Here is a 23,645-nt window from a genome sequence, read left to right as displayed (position 1 = left end):
ACAAGAATGGTGTACTTTCTGATGCGATAGAGGATGAGGATGTCAGATTGTGTTGCAGAGCCCTATCACAGGTGTTTTGGTTGGTGTAGGTGTGGGAAACGAATAGGCACAACAGGATCCCTAAAAAGCTTCTTTGGTTGGTACACCAAGGGCTACAAGATGACTCCTGCACCAGCAGAGGACGTTAGTCCTCCACCCGCACAACATACCGCCCTCCCCTCTGCAATCAGAAAGGGAAATTCCATCTATGGCAACTTGATGACCCGTCCCGTGGATTTTTTCTGTGCTACAGCATCTCAGAATGTTCTCACAATCTTCCCTGCAGGTTTCACTTCGCCTTGTGCTGCCTCTGGAGTCCGTTCATATAGTTTTCCCAGTTGCAGAGACGAACCTCCTGCAATCAATACAGAGTGCTCCCTTCATGGAGCCCCATCGCTCCCTGCACCATATGCCCTTGGTTCACGCATCCAAGCATATAATCAGGTTTTTCTCACCTACTAGCACAAGAGGCCCTTCTTTGGTGCCCTGCTCAGCATTCAGCACCTCTTGTAGCCTCCTCGCATCTGACTGAAGCTCAAATCGTGCCCTACACCACCACAGGCAACCCTTTCTCTTGGCATTCCTCCTCCAACGGACCCAAGTGTGGATTTTTGCATTCAACCTCATCCTCAAGCAGTTCTTGTAATCAATGCAAGGGAGTCAGGTCCTGTATGCTCTATACCTGGAAATCCGTTGGACCACAAGCTAGATTCCATCCTTTGGCACCACAATACCATGGCCTCTTTCGTCATCGTAGCAACTCCACATGCAACAGCACCTCTTTCCTCTGCTTACCTCATTAATGTTCTTGACGCCCTTGCAGAACAGCCCCCCTGCTTCAACACATGGGATCATCTACCAGATCCCAATATCTACTCTCTATTCCAGCCATGGCAATTAACGTTGAGACACTTGCAGCTGTTCTCAACACAATGCAAACTGCAGCTGCACTTCTCTCTGACTTGCCGCTCCCCTCCCCAATTTCATCGGAGGCCCACTGCTATCTCCACAGCGATCACCTCCGCTATTGTTTTCCCCACTGATCAAACTCATCCTCCACCAAAAGACGGGGGGAATCTCTGATGAATACTCTGCTCCATCCCCAAGCACGAGTTCCAACTAATGTACCGGTCAAGCTCGCTCGCCCGCCGCCGCGAGTGAAGATGAAGATGCTGTCAACTTCCAAGTCCCCCTTGGCATTCACCTTTTTATGTTACATTTTAAAAGCCCCCTTTGACCCGGGCTGAATTTGTAAATGTAACACACTAGCACATAAGTACATATCATACTCACCACTTGCATCTACACACACATGCACTCTCTCTTTCAACCAAACCCTTGCTCGGTTTATGTTGAAGTATGTTTACATACATACTCATGCACACACATTACACGTACATACATACTCATGCACACACATTACATTACATACATACGACTTCTTGGTATTATCCTTCTCTCTCTGCACAACCAGCAATGGCCTTAGCATAGTTTGTGCATTGTCTCTGTACCTTAACACTCTCCAGCTGGTCATCTTTCTTTCCTTTGAAAGTCCCCTTTTCATCTCTGTGTAATCTAATTTCCCCGAACCACATCAAACTTGCTGTATGCTCCACTCCGACTGTTGATGACCACCACAGTGGAATGGGATGGGGCATTCCACCTTTGCTAATGTGGTGGCTTTCCATGGTGATGGTTGCCTGGTGACCAGATCCCCATTCTTTAGTCAGATAAACCTGGCTGCTTTGCTCACTTGAACAATGTAGCTTCAGGCAGGATGGAAGCCAAGCTTCTGAAATTTTGGATTCTGTCTACTGGCCTGTTATTGGTGACAGTGGCGGCGGATGGGGCCACGCAGATGCCTCACTCTTCTACTTCATTCGGCTTCGTCTCTCCTCCCACTCGTGAAACACATTGAAAGTTTCTCATTTTTTTAGGGGTTCTCTGATGCACTCAAAAGCCTTCATCACTCTCCATCACAAACTCATGTCTGAGGTCTTCGCTCTGTTTGAGAGCAAGTTCATTCAAATCCATTGAAAAACTCTTCAGGCAGATGTGAAGTACAAGGGATTTTCCAAATTCCTGGTAAACTCTAGCTTGGCATGCCTGAACGCCTCGACAACATATATAGGCCCAGGTTAATGAACAAGGGTACTTTTTCCGTGGATTCTGCATACTTGCTTGTACTTTTTGGTATTTTTAGGTCAAAAAAGGAGTGTTAAATAGAGATGAGCACAAGTTAAATATGGCTCTACATGTGGCATTAACCAACTGGAGAGCAGCATTGGATTTCTCTCCGCAGCCTTCTCACACGGTCCTTCGAAATTTGTACACTTCTGTCATGGTCACAGGTCCTTGAAAACTAAATGTACACTGTATGGATCTAAAATTTTCTTCAGTGTAATCAGAAACAGATCTTGCCACATCAACTAGGCTAGAATTTGTTACAGTCCTGCCGATGTGTTCCTGACCAACAAGCTGAGTTGTCGTTTTCTTGAACATTCAAAGGTGGTTGTCATTGCTGAGAATTTGCTCACCGATGACCATGATGGCCGGTGATGGTCATGGGGAATCCCTAATCCTTCAGAGCCATTCAAATAAAATGGTCGTATCTTTGCCTGTAATCTGGGATTTTATTAATACATTAAAAAAAATTATAGAGAGGCAATGAGGGCATTTTGTCAAAAAAAATATAAGTTTATCTTACTTAATGATACATAGGCATGAGGGCATTTTGTCAGCTTTAACAATAACGCTGATAAAGAATGAGGAGATTTCTCAACAAAACTCCCCTTTTTTTGTTCAAATGGTTTCGGTCTCAAAGTAGTTAGTCTTATACAAAATCTAGATTAGCCCTTGTCTTGGCTGGTTTCCATGCTGGTTGTGGTTGTGTTGGTGGAGCAATCAGTTGAGCTCAACAGTTCAAAATCCCATGTGTTCATTTCACAACCACACAAGAGATCGGAGAGCTTTGTCTTCTTGCATTTAAATATCCCCAAAGCTGCAGCCGGTTGGAAATTTTGAGTTGCATGGAAACTAGCCCTCTATTTCTAATAAAGGAACACTTTTGTTTTCTCCAATGTCAGCCCCTTTTCCCCCCACCATTTGAGGGTGGATTGTATATAAAGTAAATACAAAGATCTCTTCGCTCCACCAGGCGCACATGTGAAAACAAGACACTTGCAACAGGGTCTGCTTCTGTCTAATCAGAGGACCATGGCATTAAGCTCTCCTCTTGTCGTCTTCAAGGAAGAAATCCTGTGAACACAGACATCACAGTGAAGCTTGCTCAGAGCTCAGATTCCCTGGAACAGATGCAGCATTAGCACTGCTCACTGCCCCTTTCTCCACAGGTTGTGCGACACCCCACTTGCCCTCAGATTCCAAGGGCTCTATCACTTCCACACTACCATCTGTCAATCCAAGGGAAAATTGATTTGGTTCCGTCGGATGTGCAGCAACAACCAGAGGAAACACTGTGGAACTGTCAAACATGTGAAAAAATAAGGTTAGACTTCCTAACATTTTGAGATGTCTTTTTACATGATGCATAAGTGCATGCATATACATACATATATACATCATAATGCATGAATGTACATGCATACATGAATACATATATACATCATAATGCATGAATGTACATGCATACATAAATACATACATAGACAATCTCTACAAGAAATCCCCATGCAATTGGATGCTTCTAACAATACAAATTGTGCGAGTTCTGAGGCATGCCTGCTAACACCAGTTGGCAAATAAGCAGACGGGGCCAGCCGGCACCTTGGTCTTAAAGAATCTGCATCAAAGACTCCAACTGATCCATCGACAAAACTAGCATAAACAAGCTGGCTATTGCAAGAATATGTGGCATTGGATATCGAAGAAGGCATTGAATCACGAGGAGTCCACTGCACAATCCCACATGGATAATCTCAAAGCCTTGCAAGAAAAATGATGCATTCACAGAAGTATCAAGTAGCCTCATTTTTCTAATCTAACTCTGATTCAATCGATGCATTCCTTGTCTGTTTATAAAATCCACAGGGATCCTGCAAACCTGTTTGATTTTCTCCAGCTTGGCAGTATCATAGATAGCCAGCTGGCTCTCGTGAACAACTAAAAGCCGGAGTTGATCGTGGTGAAACTGAACTTGAGTATCGCCTGAAGCTCCTGCAGGCCTACCAGGTGGAACTTGCACTACCTTAGCCTTACGTTTCTCCCACCCATCCGTACTCCATATGCATAGCTGCAAGAGGCATAATCATGATGCTTAAATCCACTAATAGTGCATTATAGGCAAGATATGTCTTAGTGTGCGTGCACACACACAAATATGTGTTGGAAAGGACAAACATATACAGGAAGAGTATCATTACCTGTGCATCGGCTCCAGAGGATACTAACACATTAAGAGAGTTGGAAAATGCTAGCCCTGTTATTCGCTTCTGGTGTCCTTTTAAAGTACTTTTGACCTACAATAATTTCCCATGTAAAGGTTATGTCATATGGAGATGACTTGCATATGTTGCACACGACCAGTGTCAAAGTGGTTGCTTCTTTGGATCACCTCATCAACCCGCACATTGTATATCTGAATAGAAGAGTCTTCCATACCAACTGCGATAACGTTATTATCCTGTGGATGAAACGCAAGAAATGTTGCTGCTGGAGGGGGTTGAATAAAAGTTGTCATGACCTGCCAAATGTCCACTGAAATGCTTGAGCTATTAACCTTAGGTAACAATGTGCCCAGAGACGCAATATTCATATGCACAAACATGCAATTGCTGTGTGCCTGCACTTGTGCCTGGGCCTGGGCATGGGCAATGGGTGTGGATGTGGGCTCAGGGTTGTGAGCATGCATGTGCTTATGCATGGGAATGGGGGTGTGGTTTATCTGCATACATATAGACACTTGATTGTTACCTTGAAGGTCGTCATGTTAAACAAAGATACTTTGCCACCCGAGGCTGACATCACATAGGAGTCATTTTTTGATAGCGCTATGCATGCTACTGCTTCAGGGTTTATCTCACTAACGTCATTGGTCATAATGATTCCACTTGCAGGTTGCCATAGCTGCGGGACCACACTTGCAGTAGCCTGGGACGTTCAAGATTTCATCAATCAATTAACATTTCCCAAATTCTCACAAGACTAAAGCAACCAAGTACACAAATAAGCATGCAAAACTAAGACGAGAGAAAAGCCTTGAGAGGTCATAACATGAACCTTGCATGTGGCATCGTGTTCATTCAGTTGCCACTTCCATAACTTGTGGACAGCATTTGAGCAAAGAGCCAGGACAGCAACTCCTGCATTGGTATAAAGCAGTCGAGAAACCTGCATGGAAAATGAAACTGCTTATAGTTTTGCATTGCAAAGTATGAATTCTACCAGTAGTCGGTGTTACAAAGAGTCTTCTTGAAGGTAAAAGCATCTTACCTTGGTCATTGGCAATGTATCAGGAAGTCTCATAGACCTGCATTGCACTGGCTCCATAATTTCAGTCATTTTCCACGGCTCGTTTTCGTCAGCCATCTCATCAATGAGTCTACCTTTCACATCTTCACTTTGGGTGGTGTCCATCCTATTCTGTGCACCACAAAGCTGGTATTTACAGTCAGCCTTGGAGCCCATAACAGCTTACAATTTGCACATGGTGAAAAGTTTGACTTAGCTGAAGAATCAAAGACAACTCTCCAATGAGAAGGAGACCTGCTCAAGCTATCAGAGAATAAAGGCTTCTTGTCCAAACATTTACCTGCATATCCATTGCTACCATCTTATCTGCGCATTTCCCTCCTGCCTGCCACTCACCTCACCCCTCTCCTCTCTCAGCGCAGATAAGCCCCTCCTCCTGCCTCCCCCACTTCTTTGCCTGCGTCAACATACAGAAAAAGTTTTACTGTGTTCAAGGTGGCCGCCCCGCCCTTTGATTGGCATTATGGCTTCTGTCCATGCCAATCATCCTCCACTCCCACCGGCAGGGAGAACAATCCTTTCTCCAAAGACAAGCTTATGACCTCACAGGCAGATTTTGATAAAGAAGTCAAGACCACAATCATTGGAAAGATTTTCAGGTCTCATCCTTCCCACTCTCAAGCTAGGGATTGGATCCTGGCAGCTCTCCCTACAGATCTTGCCTCGCACTTGACTGATGCCCACTTCCTTGGAAGGGGCTTCTTTCAAGAAGATTTTGATTCGGCAGAGGCAGCCTCACGGACTCTTCAGAGCAGCCTGTTTCCTCTCAGCATGAGGACACTGTTCTTCTTCCGATACCATTGGAACTTTGACCTGGTGCTGGAGGACCGCAACTTTTGTCGGATCTTCCTCAAGTTCCCCAGGCTCGCACGGATCTATTGGAAGTTTTTGGCTTCCATAGGTTCAGCCTTTGGACTGGTTCTGGAAAGTATTGTATTACTAAAAAATACAAGGTTAATAGTGTGAACCCGACTATATGAGCTGGCGCTAAAACTATGCCATAACTCATGCAACCAAAGTGGCCATCATACAGCCTATAAACCACTGGCGTCACACCAACCATTCCAGTGGCATTAGTGTGGAGGTGTCATCTTGGTGTGTCATCCATATTGCAACTAGTTGAGCTCGAAATCTCAACAGTGTAGTATGTGGGTATTTTTACGTCACTTGCACCCAAGCTCAGTAGATGAGGCTGACAGGCAACCCATTATGTGAAACGACCTTATCATAGATGATCTTGGCAAACCCCTAGGTGCAACAAGATATATGCAATGGGCTAGGCTATTGGACAGGTGTGCCCCACCAGATCGGTGCTCGCTGAAGCTCCCGCCGTCACCCCCCCTGCTCGCGCTGCTCGCCCCTCGCCATCCCTCCCTCGCGCCCTGTCCCCCCCCCCCCCCCCGCTTGCCAGCGCTTATGTGCCCCCCCTTCTTCTCGCCATCGCGCCCCCCCCTCCCTTCTCCTCGCTTTCTCTCCCTCTCTCGCGCTGAAGCGCCCCCCCCCCCCCCCCCCCTTCAGTTCGCCTTCGCGCCCCCTCCCCTCGTCAGCGCCCTGTCCCCCCCCCCCCCCCCCGCCAGCCCTCTCCCCCCCCACCGCCTCTCCTTTCGCGCTGCTCCCGCCCCCCCCTTTTTGCTGTTTCTTCGCCGCCTTACCCCCCCCCTTCTTGCTGTTTTTTCCGCCCCCTGGGGATCCTTCTTTTTTTTATCCTCCCGCCTTCCCTCTCCGCCCTTCGCGTGCAGCTCGGTTCTTGCAGGTATCGCATTCGCTCCGCCTTCGCCACAGCTTCAGACTCTGATGGAGGCTCCTCCCGCCCCACCTCAGAGGGACTCTTCTGCAGCCCCTGAGGATACCCCCATCAGGCTTTCTCTTTCGCCAGAAGAGGAAGCGAGCCTCGCCGCAGAGGTGGAACGCCTCCAGGCACATTCCACCATCTGCCGTATAGTCGGCACTCGCCCCAGCAGAGGGGAGATCCGGGATCTTCTTCAGGCCTGCCTTCTTGCAGATGTGGGTAAGATCCTGGACGTACAGCTATTGGGCCGTGGACATTACCAGATCGAGTTCGAGGCCGCCCAGAGTGTTGCCAAGGTCCTTGCCATGAGTCCCCTTGACATCAGGGGTGCTCGGGCTTTCTTCAGACCTTGGCAGCATGGATTTGACCCAGCAGCGGCGGAGCAGGGAGAGCGCCTTTTTCATGTTACAGTTTGCTTCCCTGGACTCCGCCGGGAGTATCTTCCGCTCCTCCCCAGGCTCGGAGCATTGGTGGGCTCGGTACTAGAGACTAGCCCCTCAGCTGCTTCAGTGGTGGCCAGAGCAGCTGGGCTACCTTCGGTCAGAGTGTTGGTGTCTGACATCTCCTCCCTTCCTAAGGTCATTCAGCTACCTAGGATAGGGGGGGATGGATAGATCAGAGAGTGGAGTTCTCGGGGCTCCCGAATCAGTGCTTCATTTGCAGGCAGGTCGGCCATTTGGCCAAGGCCTGCCCTCGCAGGAGACCCCGACCCTCACCACAGTAGCAGGCTACTGATGGCCCGCCCACAGATTCGGCTCGGCAGGCTGCCTCCGAAACACCTGCTCAGGCCACAGAGGCCTCAGAGTGGCAGCCTGGACAAGGGCGCCGCCGAGGGAGACAGCCACAGCAGCACGCCCAGAGACCGCTGCAGCAGCAGCCACAGTCTCAGCCTCACTGGGTTCCCGTGAGGAACAGCTTTTCTCCCCTCCGGGAGGAGACCCCCGCGGCGACGACTGAGGACCAGGAGATGCCAGCACCCCCTCCTTCACCCCCCCCACCCCCGTCCCCTCCCACCGCTCGCTTCCACCATCGCCTCCTCCCGTCTCTGCTCCGGTTTCGGCAGCGGCTCCCTCTCCACCCCCCTCGCCTCCCCCTCCTCCCCCTCCGCCCGCCTCACCTTCCCGGGAGGCCCTGGCAATTCCCTGGCGTTCACCTGCAATCCGGAGAGCGCTGAGCTCTGACCTCGCTCGAGCATCACAGAGGAGACCTATGCCGATTAGGGCTTCACGGATTTCATCTATCCGCAGTCGGCTGAGTCGCCTTGGCATTAGACAGCGCTCGGAGGCTTTTGATTATACCTTCACACGGCTTTTTGGAGCAGAGGGCCCCCATGAGCCAGCACCCATCCGAGTTCATGTAGTGATACCTCCGGCCCGCGGGGAGGAGGCACTAGACTCAGCGGTGGCCTTCTCGTTCCCTCTATGTGGCCCTTGCGACCGGGAGTGGACTCTAGAGCTCGCTCTCAGCACTTTGAAGACTCAGGCAGTTGAGTTTTCTCATCACATGAGCGATCTGGAGGTGACAGATGTAATAGGCCGACTTTGGGAGTTGGCTCATTTCTTCTTGGATCCCGGGAGTGTGGATACCTCAGGGATTCGGCATTTGGTCGTTCGCATAGTGGCAGACTTAGCACGCGACCCTGGATATGTGTGTATACACGAGGTTGCTTTGTCAGAGCAGGAGGCAGTCGCCATGGGCCACAGCCACTGGCGCCTGATCCGGGATTCTTGCAGCACACCGGGTGGGCAGATTCGCAACCGCTCGGATGGGGACTACTCTCCATCCAAGTCGCTTGCGAAGGCCCGCCGTACGGCTGAGACAGCATCCACCTCAGCAGGGCATCCATGAGGATCATCTCATGGAATGTACAGGGCCTTGGCGGAGCACATTTTATACGCTATCGTGGTTGCTTGAGGCAGGAGCTTCAGAGATGCCTGGTTGGTGGCAGCATTGATATTTTGATGATGCAGGAGCACCACTTGGGTGAGAGCAGGATCCGGAGATATGGTTCGGTGATGCCTGGTAGATGGGACACTTTTTGGTCTGCAGGGTTTGGTCCTTTGGGTGGACAGGGAGGAGTATGCATGGTCATTGCAGATGTATGGCGGCAGGCCATTGTGGATCGAGGGATCATTGTGCCTGGTAGAGCACAGTATGTCATTCTGAGGATGCATGATGAGCTATTGGGCGTGCTCAACGTCTATGCGCCCAATCATGCTAGTGCCAGAGCAGAGTTCTGGACCCAGGTTACGGATGCATTGCCAGAGGCCGCACATTGGTGTGTCGGGGGAGACTTCAACATGCTTGAGGACCCGGCAGGTAGGGTGGGAGGCAGTCACGTTACAGTGCACGGCACGGAGCTTGCAGCTTGGGACCGGTTTTGCATGTCACTGAGGATCACTGATGCATGGCAGCATGGGGCTTTCTCCCGGTCTCAGGACAGTCTTAGTTTCTCTCGGTCGGATCGCCGGCAGGGAGGGACTAATCTATCACGGATTGATCGCTCTGATGTGGGCGACTGGTTAGGGGAGCGAGGGGGCTCCGTCGGCATTCTCGCTGGCACCTCATTTTCAGATCATGCGCCAGTTATCTTGACATTGGAGGAGAGGACACGGGAGCCCAGCTTGCAGTTGAGGATCCCAGAGAGGGTACTTACAGATCCCACTCTCGTTGAGGACATTGAGAGGATCTGGCATGATAGTCAATGCTCTGACCAGGATGCAGCGGGCCAGTGTGCCCAGGGACTCATCGATCTTAGCTCTTTTCTGCACGCTGCAGCTTTGACACGGCTGGGAGAGATTCGCGAGCGGGAGCATCGGCTGAGACGCACCCTTGCTTCGCTACAGCACCTTCAGGAGCAGCAACCTGCATGTGAGTGGGTGGTGTCCCAGCTGAGCCAGGCACCCCAGGAGGTTCGAGAGGTAGAGGAGCAGAGACATGAGTTTTACTATCGTCGTCAGGCCTCTCAGTGGACGCAGCTTGGTGATAGAGTGACTGGAGAATTTTTTGAGATCACTAGGCCCCATCATGCGCGAGCAGGAGTCCACCAGCTTGGTAGACCGGATGGATCGGTAGCTACTGAGCTCGGGGAGATCAGAGCCATTGCCGCTGCATTCTATAGAGACCTGCTTTCAGCAGAGCCAGCCACTGAGGATCGAGATGTTTGCAGACAGACGGTGTGGGCCCATGTGCAGAGGAGGGTCACAGACCGTATGCGTACAGTTCTAGGTGCGCCTCTGTCAGAGATTGAGCTTGCCGAGGCCTTGAGGGTCCTGCCGCGACATAGTTGCCCAGGGGAGGACGGACTGACGCCGGCCTTTTTTATGCGCTATTGGGACCTTTTGGGGCCAGGCCTCCGCAGGGGCTTTCAGCATGTTTTGGACACTGGGGTGATGCCGCAGAGCTTTTCAGAGGGCTTGATCTATCTTATCCCCAAGGGGGAGGGAGTATCAGATGATATTCCGCATTGGAGGCCTATTACGATCCTCAATACTGTCTACAAGGTCTTAGCAAAGGCCTTGAGTTTGAGGATCCAACCGTTCCTAGGGGAGTTGATTCATGCTACTCAGACAGGATTTGTCAAGGAGCGCAGTATCCTTGACAACATCTTTACTTTCTGGGAGGCGACGGCCCGAGCTAGATTTCTTGGCGAGGACTTGGTCGTGATGCTTCTCGATTTTGAGAAGGCATACGACAGAGTTGATTGGGGTTTCTTAGAGGGCACTATGCTTCGCCTGGGCTTTGAGCCAGGATGGATCAAAGGGGTGGCGGCTCTGTATTCCACAGCTCGCAGCCAGGTGTTGATTGCAGGAGGACGGGGGCCGAGTTTTGAGCTGACCAGATCAGTCCGTCAGGGGTGTCCCCTCGCCCCTTTTCTTTTTCTCTTCTTTGCGGACGCTATGAGCATGTATTTGACGGTAGAGGAGGTCGGTTTGAGAGGACTTCAGCTCCCAGTCCGGGGGGAGGACCTGCTTGATGCTGAGTTTGCAGACGACACGGGCTTATTTTTGCATGGCCAAGAGGCCAATCTTCTTCGGGCAGAGCAGTCGCTCCAGGATTTTAGTGCAGCTTCGGAAGCATTGATCAATTGGCGCAAAACAGTGGCCTTTTGGATCAGTAGTGCTCCCACTCCGGCATGGAGCCCGGACCCCGGTTTTAGATGGATTCCTCCAGGCACAGCAGTGCGGTATTTGGGATGCCAGATTGGCCTAGATTTGTCACCTGAGCAGCAGATTGCCCCGCTTCTTCTGAGCATTCGAAAGAAGCTTTTGTATTGGAGTACAGCTCGACTATCCTTGGCTGGGAGGGTGGTGGTGGCAAATCAGGTGCTGTTAGCGACCATGTGGTACATTACGTCTTGCTGGATCTTCTCGAGCTCTTGCATCAGCCAGGTACAGAGGCTGATCAGGAACTTTCTGTGGTCTGGGCGGGACGGTCAGCCAGCTCGGGCAAAGGTTGCATGGGCAGTTATTACACTTCCGCTGGCTCAGGGAGGTTTGGGCATTATAGATCCAGTCGATCAGAGTAGAGCTTTATTGGGAAAGCTTATCGTTCGGGGGTTGCTTCCAGGCGCTGAGCCTTGGAAAGAGCTCCTCTTGCAGCGGCTGCAGGCTCGGGCGCCCCCAGAGCAGGGGGCACTTGGGCACCAGAGATTCGCTGGATCTTTATAGAGATGAGGAGGACAGGCCTCAGTAGAGGATGGGAGGACAGATTTGCTTTGAGTATCCTGAGAGCTTGGGAGCTGCTGAGACCGAGGCTCTCTCAGCGACCTCCTTCTTGTGTTGAGGAGCGGGCCAGACAGCCGCTCATCTGGAGCCCAGCGGTTCGCACAGAGCAGGGTCATATGCTGGGTTCTCGGCCTCGGCTAGCCTGGGGGCCTTTAGCGGCAGGCCCAGCTCGTAGTTTTGGAGACTGGCAGGCCTTCTGCAGTCTACCAGAGGAGATCCAGGTGGAGAGGCTAAGTCACTTCAGAGGGGGGTTGATTATGAGGGATGATATTCAGGAGGCACTCACAGAGGAGTGGTTCACGCCTCTCGAGCCAGTGGCCCCACGGTGGATGGGAGCCTTTACACAGTTGGAGATCCTGATTGCTGTCAGAGCTTGCATTGAGGATGGCAGTTGCCTCTACTATGAGATTCAGGATGAGGGCAAACTCCAGAGAGTGGAGGTGGAGTCGCCTTTGGTTGCAGAGTGCACCTTTCAGAGGATTCGGGTAGTGGCCGCCGCTTCTCGGAAGTGGCATATTGACCCCGACCCTGCTGATGTGCTCCCGGATTGGCGCATATGGGCATATGCAGCGCGCCCCTTGGCCCGGCTACAGTGGGACCCCGGGGAGTACGAGTGGCATGATCCTTATGCATCCCTTGAGGCCACAGAGATCACCTTTTTCCAGTATACTGTTCGGCTGGGGCGGCATATTTTGACGGCGAGGAGGACAGTCTCTCCAGCGGCAGCGGGGCATTGGCGACTACAGGGACTCTCAGAGGAGTTGCTAGAGGATTTTTGGGCTCGGCTCTGGGCTAGTCGACAGGCCCGCAGGATCTCGACTTTTCAGTGGTGGCTGGTCGCCCACAGGGGCTCAGCAATTGGCACTTGGCTTGTTTACAGCGGTCTTCCGGCGGCCTGCGTCCGATGCGGCCACCCTATGGAGACACAGAGACGTTGCCTTTGGGATTGCACTCAGGCACAGCAGATTTGGCTGCGGATGCTGCGTATTCTGGTCCCCCTCTCTCCAGAGGGTATGTTTACGTGGGGTGCCGCTGCTTGGTCGACTTCGTCAGGGCCTGCTATGGGCTATGAGATGGAGCAGGGCAGTCAGGCCATCAGATTTATTAGGGGCCAACCTCGCCTGGTTCCGGCACCGGATTTCTCGTCCGCCAGCTGGACACAGGAGAGGGATTTACGATGGGAGCTCCTGAGCAGCCTCACCATCTGGTTCACCTAGAGGGCCCGGTGCTTTACGGCCTTTGAGGGGAGATTGGAGCCACCAGCAGAGACTGTACGGGGGATTTGGCAGGAGTTGATCCACACCCTGCGAGGACAGTACGACCGCATCCGGGGAGACTCGGATGAGGCGATCTTACGGCACCAGGCCTTTCACACCACTTGGCGCTGTGGCACACGGGATCCCCCCGTTGGCACTACAGGCCACCTGTTTGGCTCTTCCCCCCTCCTACTGTATGATTTAGCCTCTCAGTTCTTTGTACTGATGCTTGTATTTTGCAGCACCTAGGGAGAGTCTCCCGGGCTGCCATGCTGTATTCACTGCTCTGTCTCTCTTATGAGCAGGAGAGATCTTTTGTAGCCCTACGGGCGTTTTTTATATAACTAATGAAAGGATCTTTTCTCGGAGAAAAAAAAAAAAAGGACAGGTGTGCCCTTTCAGGTGATAAAATTCTCGAAACCAAAGGAGGAAGAGGTTGCTGCCTCTATTCCGTCAATCTGGATGGCGGATGGAGAGGTGATCACACCTAGCTCTATAATCCATCTCGTAGTAGGAGTAGTGGTCACTCTGGGAAGCGTTGGTATACTGACCCTTCCCCAGTGATGGTTACTCATGCTTTGCGGTGCCTATGGCTATATGGTGGATGCCCTATCAAATATCTACATTGGGACCCTAGTGAGTGAGAATGGACTGGATGTGACCAACCCCATGAGCATACCTTCCTTCAGCTACACTGTGCGTAACGTTGGGTTACTCATGCTTGGAAGACCCAGAGAGTTCTCACTCTTATGGACTTAAAAGTTCTGGCATAACGTGTTGTAAGCCAAGTTAGACACATCAACAAGTTATTCTCATTAATTTTGATTTTATGCATAGAAAGATGCATAAATGAATTTATTTTTATTTCAAAAGAGTTATTCTCATTAATTTTGATTTTATGCATAGAAAGATGCATAAAAGAATTTTTTTTTATTTCAAAAGTGTTATTCTCATTAAAATCAAATTTATGTATAGAAAGATGCATAAAGGATTTAATTTTATTTCAAAAGTGTTATTTTCCTTAAATTTGAATTATGCATAAATAGATGCGTAAAGAATCTTTTTTTTTAATGAATCCTCTTAATTTCTATATTTAAATTCTGTGAATAGAAGTGATGAGAATGTGAGGTGAATAGATGTGATGAGATAAGATGTGAACCAGATAGATGATTGGATAGATGTGATGTGAATAGAAGTGATGAGATATGAGGCGAATAGATGTGATGAGATAAGATGTGAATCAGATAGATGATTGGATGGATGGGTGTGATGTGAATAGAGGTAATGAGATGTGAGGTGAATAGATGCGATGAGATAAGATGTGAATCAAATAGATGATTAGATAGATGTGATGTGAATAGAAGTGAGGAGAATATGAGGTGAATAGATGTGATGAGAAAAGATGTGAATTAGATAGATGATGATTGGATGGATAGATGTGATGTGAATAAGATAGATGCGAATGGATGGATGGATGTGATGTGAATAGAAGTGATGAAAATATGAGGTGAATAGATGTGATGAGATGTGATGTGAATTAGATAGATGTGAATGGATGGATGGATGTGATGTGAATAGAGGTGATGAGATGTGAAGTGAATAGATGTGAGATGTGATGTGAATCAGATAGATGGGAATGAATGAATGGATGGATGTGATGTGAATAGAGATGATGAGAATGTGAGGTGAATAGATATGATGTGAATCAGATAGATGGGAATGAATGGATGGATGGATGGATGTGAATAGAGGTGATGAGATGTGAGGTGAATAGATGTGATGAGATGTGATGTGAATCAGATAAATGTGAATGAATGGATGAGATGTGATGTCATGTGAATCAGAAAGTAAATGAATGATATGAGATGTGAGTGAATGTGTATGTGAAGAATGGATGTGAATAAGTATGTGAAAGAATGGATAAGGATGTGTATATGAAGAATGGATGTGAATGTGTATGAGAAGAATGGATGTGAATGAGTATGTGAAAGAATGGATGTGGATGTATATGAAAGAATGGATATAGATGTGTATGTGAAAGGATGTGATGTGATGTAAAGAGATAAGATATGACATGAATATATGTGGATGTGAAGTGATAGATATGAATGTATGGATAGATGCGAGTAGTTGTACATGTGAACGATCGGATGGATGTGGATGAATGAGATGAGATGTGTATGAATGAGATATGATGTGGATAGAAGTGATGTGATATAATGGTGATGAGAATGAATGTGATGGATATGAATGAATGTGATGTGATGGGATGTGAATCGGGATAGATGTGAGGTAAAATGAATGAGATGTGATGTAAGTGAATGAGATGTGGTCTGAATGGATGAGGCGTGAGTGAATGTGATGTGGTTTGAATGGATGAGATGTGAATGAATGTGATGTGATGAGATGTGGATATGGGTAGATGCGAGTGGATGAGATCTGATGAGGATAAATTGAGGAAAGATGTGATGAGATGAAAATGATGTGATTGGATGAGAATAGGAATACTTATGAAATGAGTGTGGGACCTGCCCCGCGCAAGAACTGCTACTTCCGCTGCTAGCACCCCTGAATTCATTGCGCGGTAGGGACAGGGATCTTACAGCTATTGCATGGTTGACTCAATCCGGCACACACCTTCTTTTTTAGAGCGAGGAGCACATCCTGTTATACTTGTTCGAAGGGGCATAGCTCAGAGATGTTTGCTTCAGGATACGATACACACCACTTGGGAGATTATTGCTAGTATCACGGCATGGCAGATCTGGAAGACTGGATGCTCAAAGGCCTTTGTGGGTATTATGACACCCAATGTATTTGCAGTATATGGACTGATATCGTTCACACTCTTTTGGCCACCTGGATCTTCCAGAGCTGCGTAGACAAAACACAGCTCTAAGCTCAGGTCCCTTACACGTAAGAGACTTTTCTTTCGGATAGAAAAACTACCAAATCCTTATCCATCAGCTGCCTGCAGCTGTGTTGAAACCATGTAGAAACAGGGGCGAGTGGGAGGGCATGCATTGATGTACAAGGGCCCTGATTAGACACCAAAAATGTGAGAATGAGAACAGAAACAAACCAACCTTTGCAATGCTTGCATCTGGCTGTCCTCTTGATGCATCCAAGGTGCGGTTCTCTGACATCCTGAGAAGCAGCATGCCCTCCCCATTAGCTAATATTTTGATCCCATTTTCATTTGTCGTAACAGCCAGTAAAGACCCTTCTTTATTGAAGCGGAGACGAGGACTTCCCTGAAAAGAAAGCATCAGGAGCCAAACCACTCCATATTCTCAACCCCTTAAAAAAAACCCTGCAAAGCAGTCTCGTTCAGCTTGTAATGTACTCACAAGCAATCCACCACCTGCATCCGTGGTTGTAAGGATGTTGGTATTGTCCATGTCCCAGAATTTAATTTGAAATTCGTCTCCAGCAGCTAGAAAACGGTTTTTCGTGGTATCAAACTGCACCACTCCTGATGAACGCTTGCGAAATCCTGCATACGTCCTCTTGATTGACCCTTCACTCTCGTTCCATTCCACAAGATATGACTCCCCATCCTTGCTTGTACCACATGAAAAAAGCCTTTCGTCCCAAAAACATCAAGCACAAATTTGAAAAGATAAGTGCAATTACCATCTAATAGTGCCAAATAGGTGTTAACAAATACACCTTTTAACCATGATAGCTTAACATAACACCCCACCTCTGCCCATCAGCACTATAAGCCATGGTAGTACACCAATGTCCAGGTGCATCATAATCCACTCGAGATCCCATGAGATCATATAGCCAAGCCTTTATTTTTCCATCAATTGCTGTGGAGAAGATGAACTGTAAAGAAAACCATCACCACCATGTTATGCTTACTCAAAATAAAAAGCGAGTAAAGAAACACCTCTGTTGTACCAGCAACTTGATTCGATGAGATGAGCAGTCAGGACACCTGTATGCTTCCTTTATGATGAGGACAAACTGAACAGACAGGTGCTTCGTGTCCTTCAAATGTGTATAGCTTCCGACCCGCAACTGCATCCCAAACCTATAAGCACAGTAGACACACATGCACTTCAGTAGAAACACATACAGGCAAACACTTTGTAAAACAGGACACAGGAAATAAGTAGCTTCCAACCTTTATTGTCTTATCATCACCACACGTCACCACACAAAGCTGTTTGTTGGGATGTGAGAATGCCAGGTCATTAACTCCTCCAATATGCGCATCAATCTGTTGAAAATTCATTTTGAGATATTGATTCACAACAATCTCATTCAAAAGCAAACAGAGCCTCTCAGTGCTGCCAAGTATGCAGGTTATTTGCCGTTTTAAAGATAAGAAAGATGCAAAGTTAGATAATGAAATGATAAAACACACCTCCAAGTGTGGTCTTAGCTTGCTTCTCCCAGAAAACTGGTAGATTTGAACCATGTGCTTAGAGAAAGCAACCCCTGTGGAGCCATTATGTTAACATGAAAAGTAAGTTAAAATAAGTTAAGGAACTCACATATTTATCATCGACGCTTTCATGACAGTATTTAGAAGTGACTTACCCAAAAAGGTCCCATCAGGGCTCCACATAGTCCGTTTCACAGAGACGACTGGATCTTTGACAAGTGCAGTCTGATTCAAGAGAGACACATTAGAATAGGTTAGCTGTTATATGAAGATGTGGTACATTGTCAGCAAGGCTGTCCGAGAAGGTGGTACCTGCAATGGCACACTACACACAGATATATCCCACAATTTGAAAGGCCATAAAGCGACCCTTTCTCTAGAAGAAACCTCCCATATTGCAATGTCTCCAACATTGGTTCCAACTGGTCATGATTGGAAGCATGTAAAATCAAGTAAAAAGGGATTTTAACCATAGGATATCTTTATTAAAAGGAAAAAAATCAATCCGTACTTATTTTCTTGCAAAAGAAAATGGGGTTGTTTGTCTTACACTTACCAAGCAGTAGAGTCTGTTCTGTCGGATGGAAATCCATGCTCACCACATTAGAGCCCTGATTCAAGGTTTGAGCCACTGCTTTTGGAAGGTCATCTGAAGTGTGTCCGGTTTTTGTGAGACTTGAAACTGGATAGGCAGTCTGTGAAGCACAAGACACACCCATGAAAACTGATTGACCGCATTTTGCATCAATTCAAAGGGAGAAGTTAAAACCATTGCATGCAATTGCAAGCCCCAAGAGCAATGCATAGAAGCCTTTCACAGAAGTATTTTGAATAAACCAAGAAATCAGAGTAAATGTCACCTCCTCAAGTGGCTGACCAGGAGGTCTCACACGCCTTAAGAGGTGATCCGAATCGACAAATTGATAGTCCATGCCAGGTGCACTACCAGGGGGTGTTCTGGGCCGCTTAAGCAAGGCACCTGCTTCACGTCACCAGAAGAATAGCACATCATTCAAGAAGTTACATCTTCTCCTAGCTTTGCAAATTATTGTTGAAAAGCCATTGATTGATGTGAACTGTCAGAAATAACTCTCTACCTGGATTCAGCGGACTCGTAACACCAGGTGGTCCCACAGCAACACCTGCATGAGGAGCTGGCAGATTTGGATTGGCCATCCAGCCAGCTAATGGGCCAGCAGATGATGCAGCTGCAGGTGGAAATGGCTGCCGAAAGTAGAAGTCATTGAAACAGTCAATAATTCCACTTTCAACCACAGTACATTTGTTTGCACACGCACACGCACACACACCCACCCACCCCCACCGACCTACGCACCCACCCACAGATCCACTCTGTTTTTCGATTTACACCAACAAATTTATGCTCCAGAACAATGAAAGAAGACTAGTTTATACTACTTACGCCATGCAACCCAAGTGGAGGAAATCCTGCTTTTGGCATCACCCCCACCACAAGAGGATTGTTAGGTGGAGGGGGAGCACAAGCTCCATTCTGAAGTCCACAAGAATGATCTGTAAAAAGCGTTTTGATATCTGGATTTGGCCGGGGGTTCTTGCAGAGCTGATGTTGCCAATTTAGACTGTAGAAATAGAATTGAAAGACACCTTAACCATGTACAAGTAGCGTCTCACAGCCAGTTTAGACACAAGTCCGCCATTATCAATCATTGGTACTGAACAACACTGCTCAAAAACCAAGGCAAAAATCCAAGACAGGACCCTGCACCTTTGATTGATCAGTGTTCTCAACCTCGATGCTTTCAAGACTGGAAAAGTCAGCTTATCTCGGAAGAGAGGGTTGGATTCGATCAACTTCGTCAGTTCGAGGAGCATGATATTCCTGGCTGACTTGGTGTCACCATACTTTGACAGTTGCTCATTCTCCCTGCAGATGTTCAAGCATTCTTGCAAGGAAACCGGAAAAAGGTCTTAAAGATGACTAAATGCCTATTGCAGCAAAAATCAAAAAGTAGCAGACATGCCTGAAATTGTCCAGGGTCAAAAGCTGTGTAATCTCCTTATATAAATCCTCATTGTAAGCAGAGAAAACCTTAAGATCTTTTACCAGGATTTCAACAGCCTTAGCTCTATCTTGTCTGCATACATCATCAACAGTAAAAATATGTTAGCATGCATACATGCCAATCCTATGCTCAGGCAATAGCATATCCTGCAACTAGGCTACGAAGTCTTTCGTTCTGAACCACCACGAGTAACCAGGAAGCTTTACAGTAGCCTAACAGCACTAACCTATCCAGAGCTTCAAGATATTTCTGCTTCCGTATCTCAAAGAAAATCTTCATGGAATACCGATTGTCATCTAATTTAGTAAAGCCCGAGAGGTAACACTCCACTTCATCCCAATTTCCGGCCTGGGCCTGATCTTCAAAGTATTTCATGTTGAAAAAGAAGCCAGATTCTTGCTCAAGCCTGATCATACAGACATATGATCAGAACGCATACACAACACATAGGCAAATGATTAAAAAAACAGATTCACAACACAGGCACATGAAGTGTCACGTAGGCACATGATGTATCACATAGTCACAAGACATGCACGTGATGAACACACGTCCACAAAACATAGGCACATGTGTTCACATCATGTGCCTGAGTGTTTTGGATGTGTGATGAACACATGTCCACAAAACATAGGCACATGTGTGTCACATAGTCATAACATATCCACATAGGTACATAATGAACACACATCCAAAATACTTAGGCACATGATGTGAACACATAAGCACTTTGAAAACCTTCTCAGTCAAAGCTGGTAGTAAACAGTGAGGCAACTTCAGTATGCATGTTGTTTAGAGAGAGAGAAAGCTTATTACTTGTGTACTGTTTCCTTGAACTTTTCTTCATCAAGGAACTGCAGGATGAGGAAGACTAGCTCTCTGCTGAGGGAAGACATAGCGGGTACTCCAAGATCACTCGGGATGGATGCCTTCTTGCTGTGAGAACTGTGGGAAAGGGATGCTCAGACGGTTTACAACATGGAAACCTGCAGGGAGAAATTGGGGATCAGAGCAAGCTGGGAAACGCACCAAATGACAGAAAACGTGGGAGCAAAGAAAGAGCTGGTGAGCACGGATTTGTGTGAAGAGAAAGGGACCAAGTGCAGGCCAGAGTACTTCAGGCAGAGCTCGCTTCTCGATGAAGAGAGAATTGAAAGGACTTCTTGTGCTACTCTTGAGGCTTCTCAAGTAAAAAGAAGGAAAATGCCCAGAAAAAAACACAAATACCACTTACCTTGAATGAAGCGCCGCTTTTGGTATGTACCACCCAACTTACAAAAGCTGGAGGAAAATTTGGAAGACCCACTTGGCCGTGTCAACCCATCACCCACAAACCCACAGAGATGTTAACAGTCTACCTGCAAAATACTCCAAGATTCCGGCTGCCCAAAACGCACATCGGCCCTAGACTCCGCCCTCTTGACTGTGGAAATTGGCCGGAACGCTCCAAAATCCACACAAATCCCCACAGCCCAATTGCAAATTTTGCCTTTAAAACCCCCAAAACACCGGGATTTAGCACTCCAAAAGTGAATTTGACCTCAATTTTGCGAAGGGGGCGGCATGCAGGATTGAATAAACGATCGCCCACAACATAGAACTGCTCAAACAATTATGTTGTGAGCAAGAGCCACGTTAATGCAAAACAACACAGATGCAAAAATGCCCATGACTAGAGAAGGCAAAGCATGAAGGCTTTGGGTGGACAATCGCCCATAACTAGGAATTAAGCCCCACAGCCTACAGGCGACAGTGTTTTCAGAAAAGGGGGGGAGAGAGAACCCCGTTGCCAACGTGCAGGGCTGAATTTTAAAGGCTGCAGTCATAGTAGAGCAGCTTCAAAAAGAAATAAACCTATTTTCTTTTGTCTTCTTTTTTTTGGGGGGGGGGGGGGGGGGGGGGGGTGTGTGTTCAGTAATGGGTTCAAGGTAGGGCTTCCATTTTGGATTGCAAGTCTCATCCCCTGCCATGAGAGAAGAACAAAAGGAACAGCCCAATATGAAAATGTTCGCCCAAAAGAGTGCCAGAGAGAGCGCAGCACAGCAGGCCCCAACAAAGCGTTTGTTAAAATGTCTCTCTCTTTTCTTTTCTTTTTCCTTTTTTTCATGCTTGTCTCCTGCTGCCACTTTCAGAGCCTGAACAAATTGATAAGCAGGCCAAGCTATCATGAGAAACGTGTGATAGGTAAGCAACTTATCCACCTGCCGACCATGGTGACTCGTGGGACAGTGGAGTCTGGACTTCGTACGACTTGGAACTTGGAACCACTGTTCACGGAAAACATTTTTCCTAACAATTCAATTTCAAGAATTAAAAAAAAGAAGAAGATTTTATCACTATTATAACTAAAATATCTTAAAATTTGCATGACTTTTTACTTTAAATTTTGAAGGTTGTTTACCATTCACCTGACACTAAACCTCTGTTTTCTTGGAATGCAAATAACCTTTTTGTCATATTTGAATTTTGGGCCTAGTGTGATTACAACTCCAAAATTTTAAAAATTGAAGGTCTAGGGCAACTTTTATTAATGAACCCTCATCTAGTGCATTGCCTAGCTGAAAAATGGCCAATTCCCTAGCCTTTATTTTAAGGGATACATTTTAGTTATTAAATTGGCATGTAGTCGAAATTATCATAATGAAAATCAATTGATTTAATGAGTTATTCTTAATTTGATTGCTAAGAAATACTGACTCCATTTAAACACTGCCTTTATTTTCTTCCGTTAAAAGAAAAAGACTAAAGGGTGCTTAATTCTCCTAAAGAAAACCCATTTTGTAGTGTTTGTCTTGGTTGAAACTCAAAAATCCTTAACATTGCCTTTATTTCCAAGGGAGAAGATTCATACTCTTGGCATTTTGCTTTTAGTGCTAAATCTCGATTAGTTTTGAACATCTTGATTGGTTGAGAAAAAACATGTTTTCTAAACTTTTGGTGCTCATAATTCAAAGTTCATCATGCTTAAATGTGCAAAGTTGTACAACTTTCATCTCTAATTAAGGAAAGCATCATTACATAGATTTTAGGAAAGTAAAATTTGTTGCCAAAGCGCCCACTCATTGTGTGGTTGTGAGCTCAACACATACGAGTAACCTTCAACGAGTAGGAGCCTATCCCTCCTAGAACCTCCAAACTACAACCCAAACCTCCAAAGAGAGGATTTTTTGAACCAATTTCTATGCATGTCAATTTTCAGGGTAGTTGTGGCAATGACAATCTACAAAGCATTAAGCAAATATTGTGTGTTTGAGAAATTATCTCTCCAAGTCCAAAGTTGTAGGCTTTAGCCAATTTTCAAATCAAGAAATCGTAGAAACTAGACCTCTAACTATAGTAAAACAAGTGATTGGTAACCAGGACAATTTTTTAGTGGAGATTGGCCCGTTATTAATGTGAGGGTTTTGAAATCCATATATAATCCAAAAGGTTTCACACATATTCTTATAGATCATGCCAAATTTGAACTAAGATTTCTTAACTTTTAAATACCCAAAAAAAACACTAGACCAAAAATCTCTCTCTCTCTCTCTCTCTCTCTCTCTCTCTCTCTCTCTCTCTCTCTCTCTCTCTAACCCTCTAACTTCCAAATAAGAGATATATATAGTAGTATAGTATAGAAGGATAGTAGTATATAAGTATCTAACTCTCTCACTCTCTTTACCTTTCTCTAAACCTCTCTAACTCTCTCGAACTGGCCAACTCTCTCCAAAACACACACTCTCTCTCTATCTCTAACGCACACTCTCTCTAGCTCTCTTTACCTTTCTCTAACTCTCTCTCTCTCTACTAGTCTACTCTCTTTATCTTTCTCTAAGTCGCTCTCTAGCTCTCTCTAAGTGTCCCTTTCTAACTCTCTCTTTAACTCTATGTAACTCTCTCTCTCTCTCTCTCTCTCTC

At 46.9% G+C, this 23,645-nt stretch overlaps 1 protein-coding gene across 5 annotated transcripts; it reads right to left on the bottom strand.

Moving 5' to 3' along the window:
• Nucleotides 1-2,715: 2,715 nt before the first annotated feature.
• Nucleotides 2,716-21,901, bottom strand: LOC147639677 (protein TOPLESS-RELATED PROTEIN 2-like). 5 transcript variants are annotated; one of them, XM_086772630.1, is made up of 25 exons: nt 20,980-21,901; nt 20,562-20,731; nt 19,972-20,151; nt 19,700-19,817; nt 19,448-19,602; nt 19,124-19,301; nt 18,798-18,924; nt 18,561-18,679; nt 18,257-18,395; nt 18,013-18,122; nt 17,856-17,925; nt 17,680-17,753; nt 17,437-17,532; nt 17,248-17,343; nt 17,008-17,135; nt 16,652-16,886; nt 16,388-16,555; nt 5,491-5,655; nt 5,278-5,388; nt 4,972-5,148; nt 4,613-4,741; nt 4,422-4,517; nt 4,103-4,291; nt 3,781-3,953; nt 2,716-3,523 (listed from the first exon to the last, which is right to left on the bottom strand). In XM_086772630.1, exons 2-25 carry the CDS (start codon nt 20,639-20,641, stop codon nt 3,313-3,315), a joined length of 3,324 nt encoding a protein of 1,107 aa, XP_086628756.1. In that variant the 5' UTR covers nt 20,642-20,731; nt 20,980-21,901; the 3' UTR covers nt 2,716-3,312. The 5 variants fall into 5 exon arrangements, with proteins under 5 accessions (XP_086628756.1, XP_086628770.1, XP_086628762.1 ...); XM_086772644.1 differs by having other exon boundaries at nt 5,491-5,640; XM_086772636.1 differs by lacking the exon at nt 20,980-21,901 and having other exon boundaries at nt 20,562-20,977.
• Nucleotides 21,902-23,645: the final 1,744 nt, after the last annotated feature.

Source organism: Cibotium barometz, chromosome 3 (genome assembly GCF_041138505.1).
Source record: "Cibotium barometz isolate CiBa-2024 chromosome 3, ASM4113850v1, whole genome shotgun sequence".
Lineage (NCBI taxonomy): Eukaryota > Viridiplantae > Streptophyta > Polypodiopsida > Cyatheales > Cibotiaceae > Cibotium > Cibotium barometz.
Note: the sequence above shows the minus strand (reverse complement) of the source record. Positions and strands in the feature narration are given on the sequence as shown.

Excerpts from the sequence above, each read along its gene's own strand:
- LOC147639677 (XM_086772630.1), bottom strand. The coding sequence starts at position 20,641 with ATGTCTTCCCTCAGCAGAGAGCTAGTCTTCCTCATCCTGCAGTTCCTT. Across the intron at positions 17,926-18,012 it reads TGTGTAGTGTGCCATTGCAG|ACTGCACTTGTCAAAGATCC; the intron begins GTACCACCTTCT and ends CTCTTGAATCAG. Across the intron at positions 4,742-4,971 it reads TTAACATGACGACCTTCAAG|GTCATGACAACTTTTATTCA; the intron begins GTAACAATCAAG and ends GACATTTGGCAG.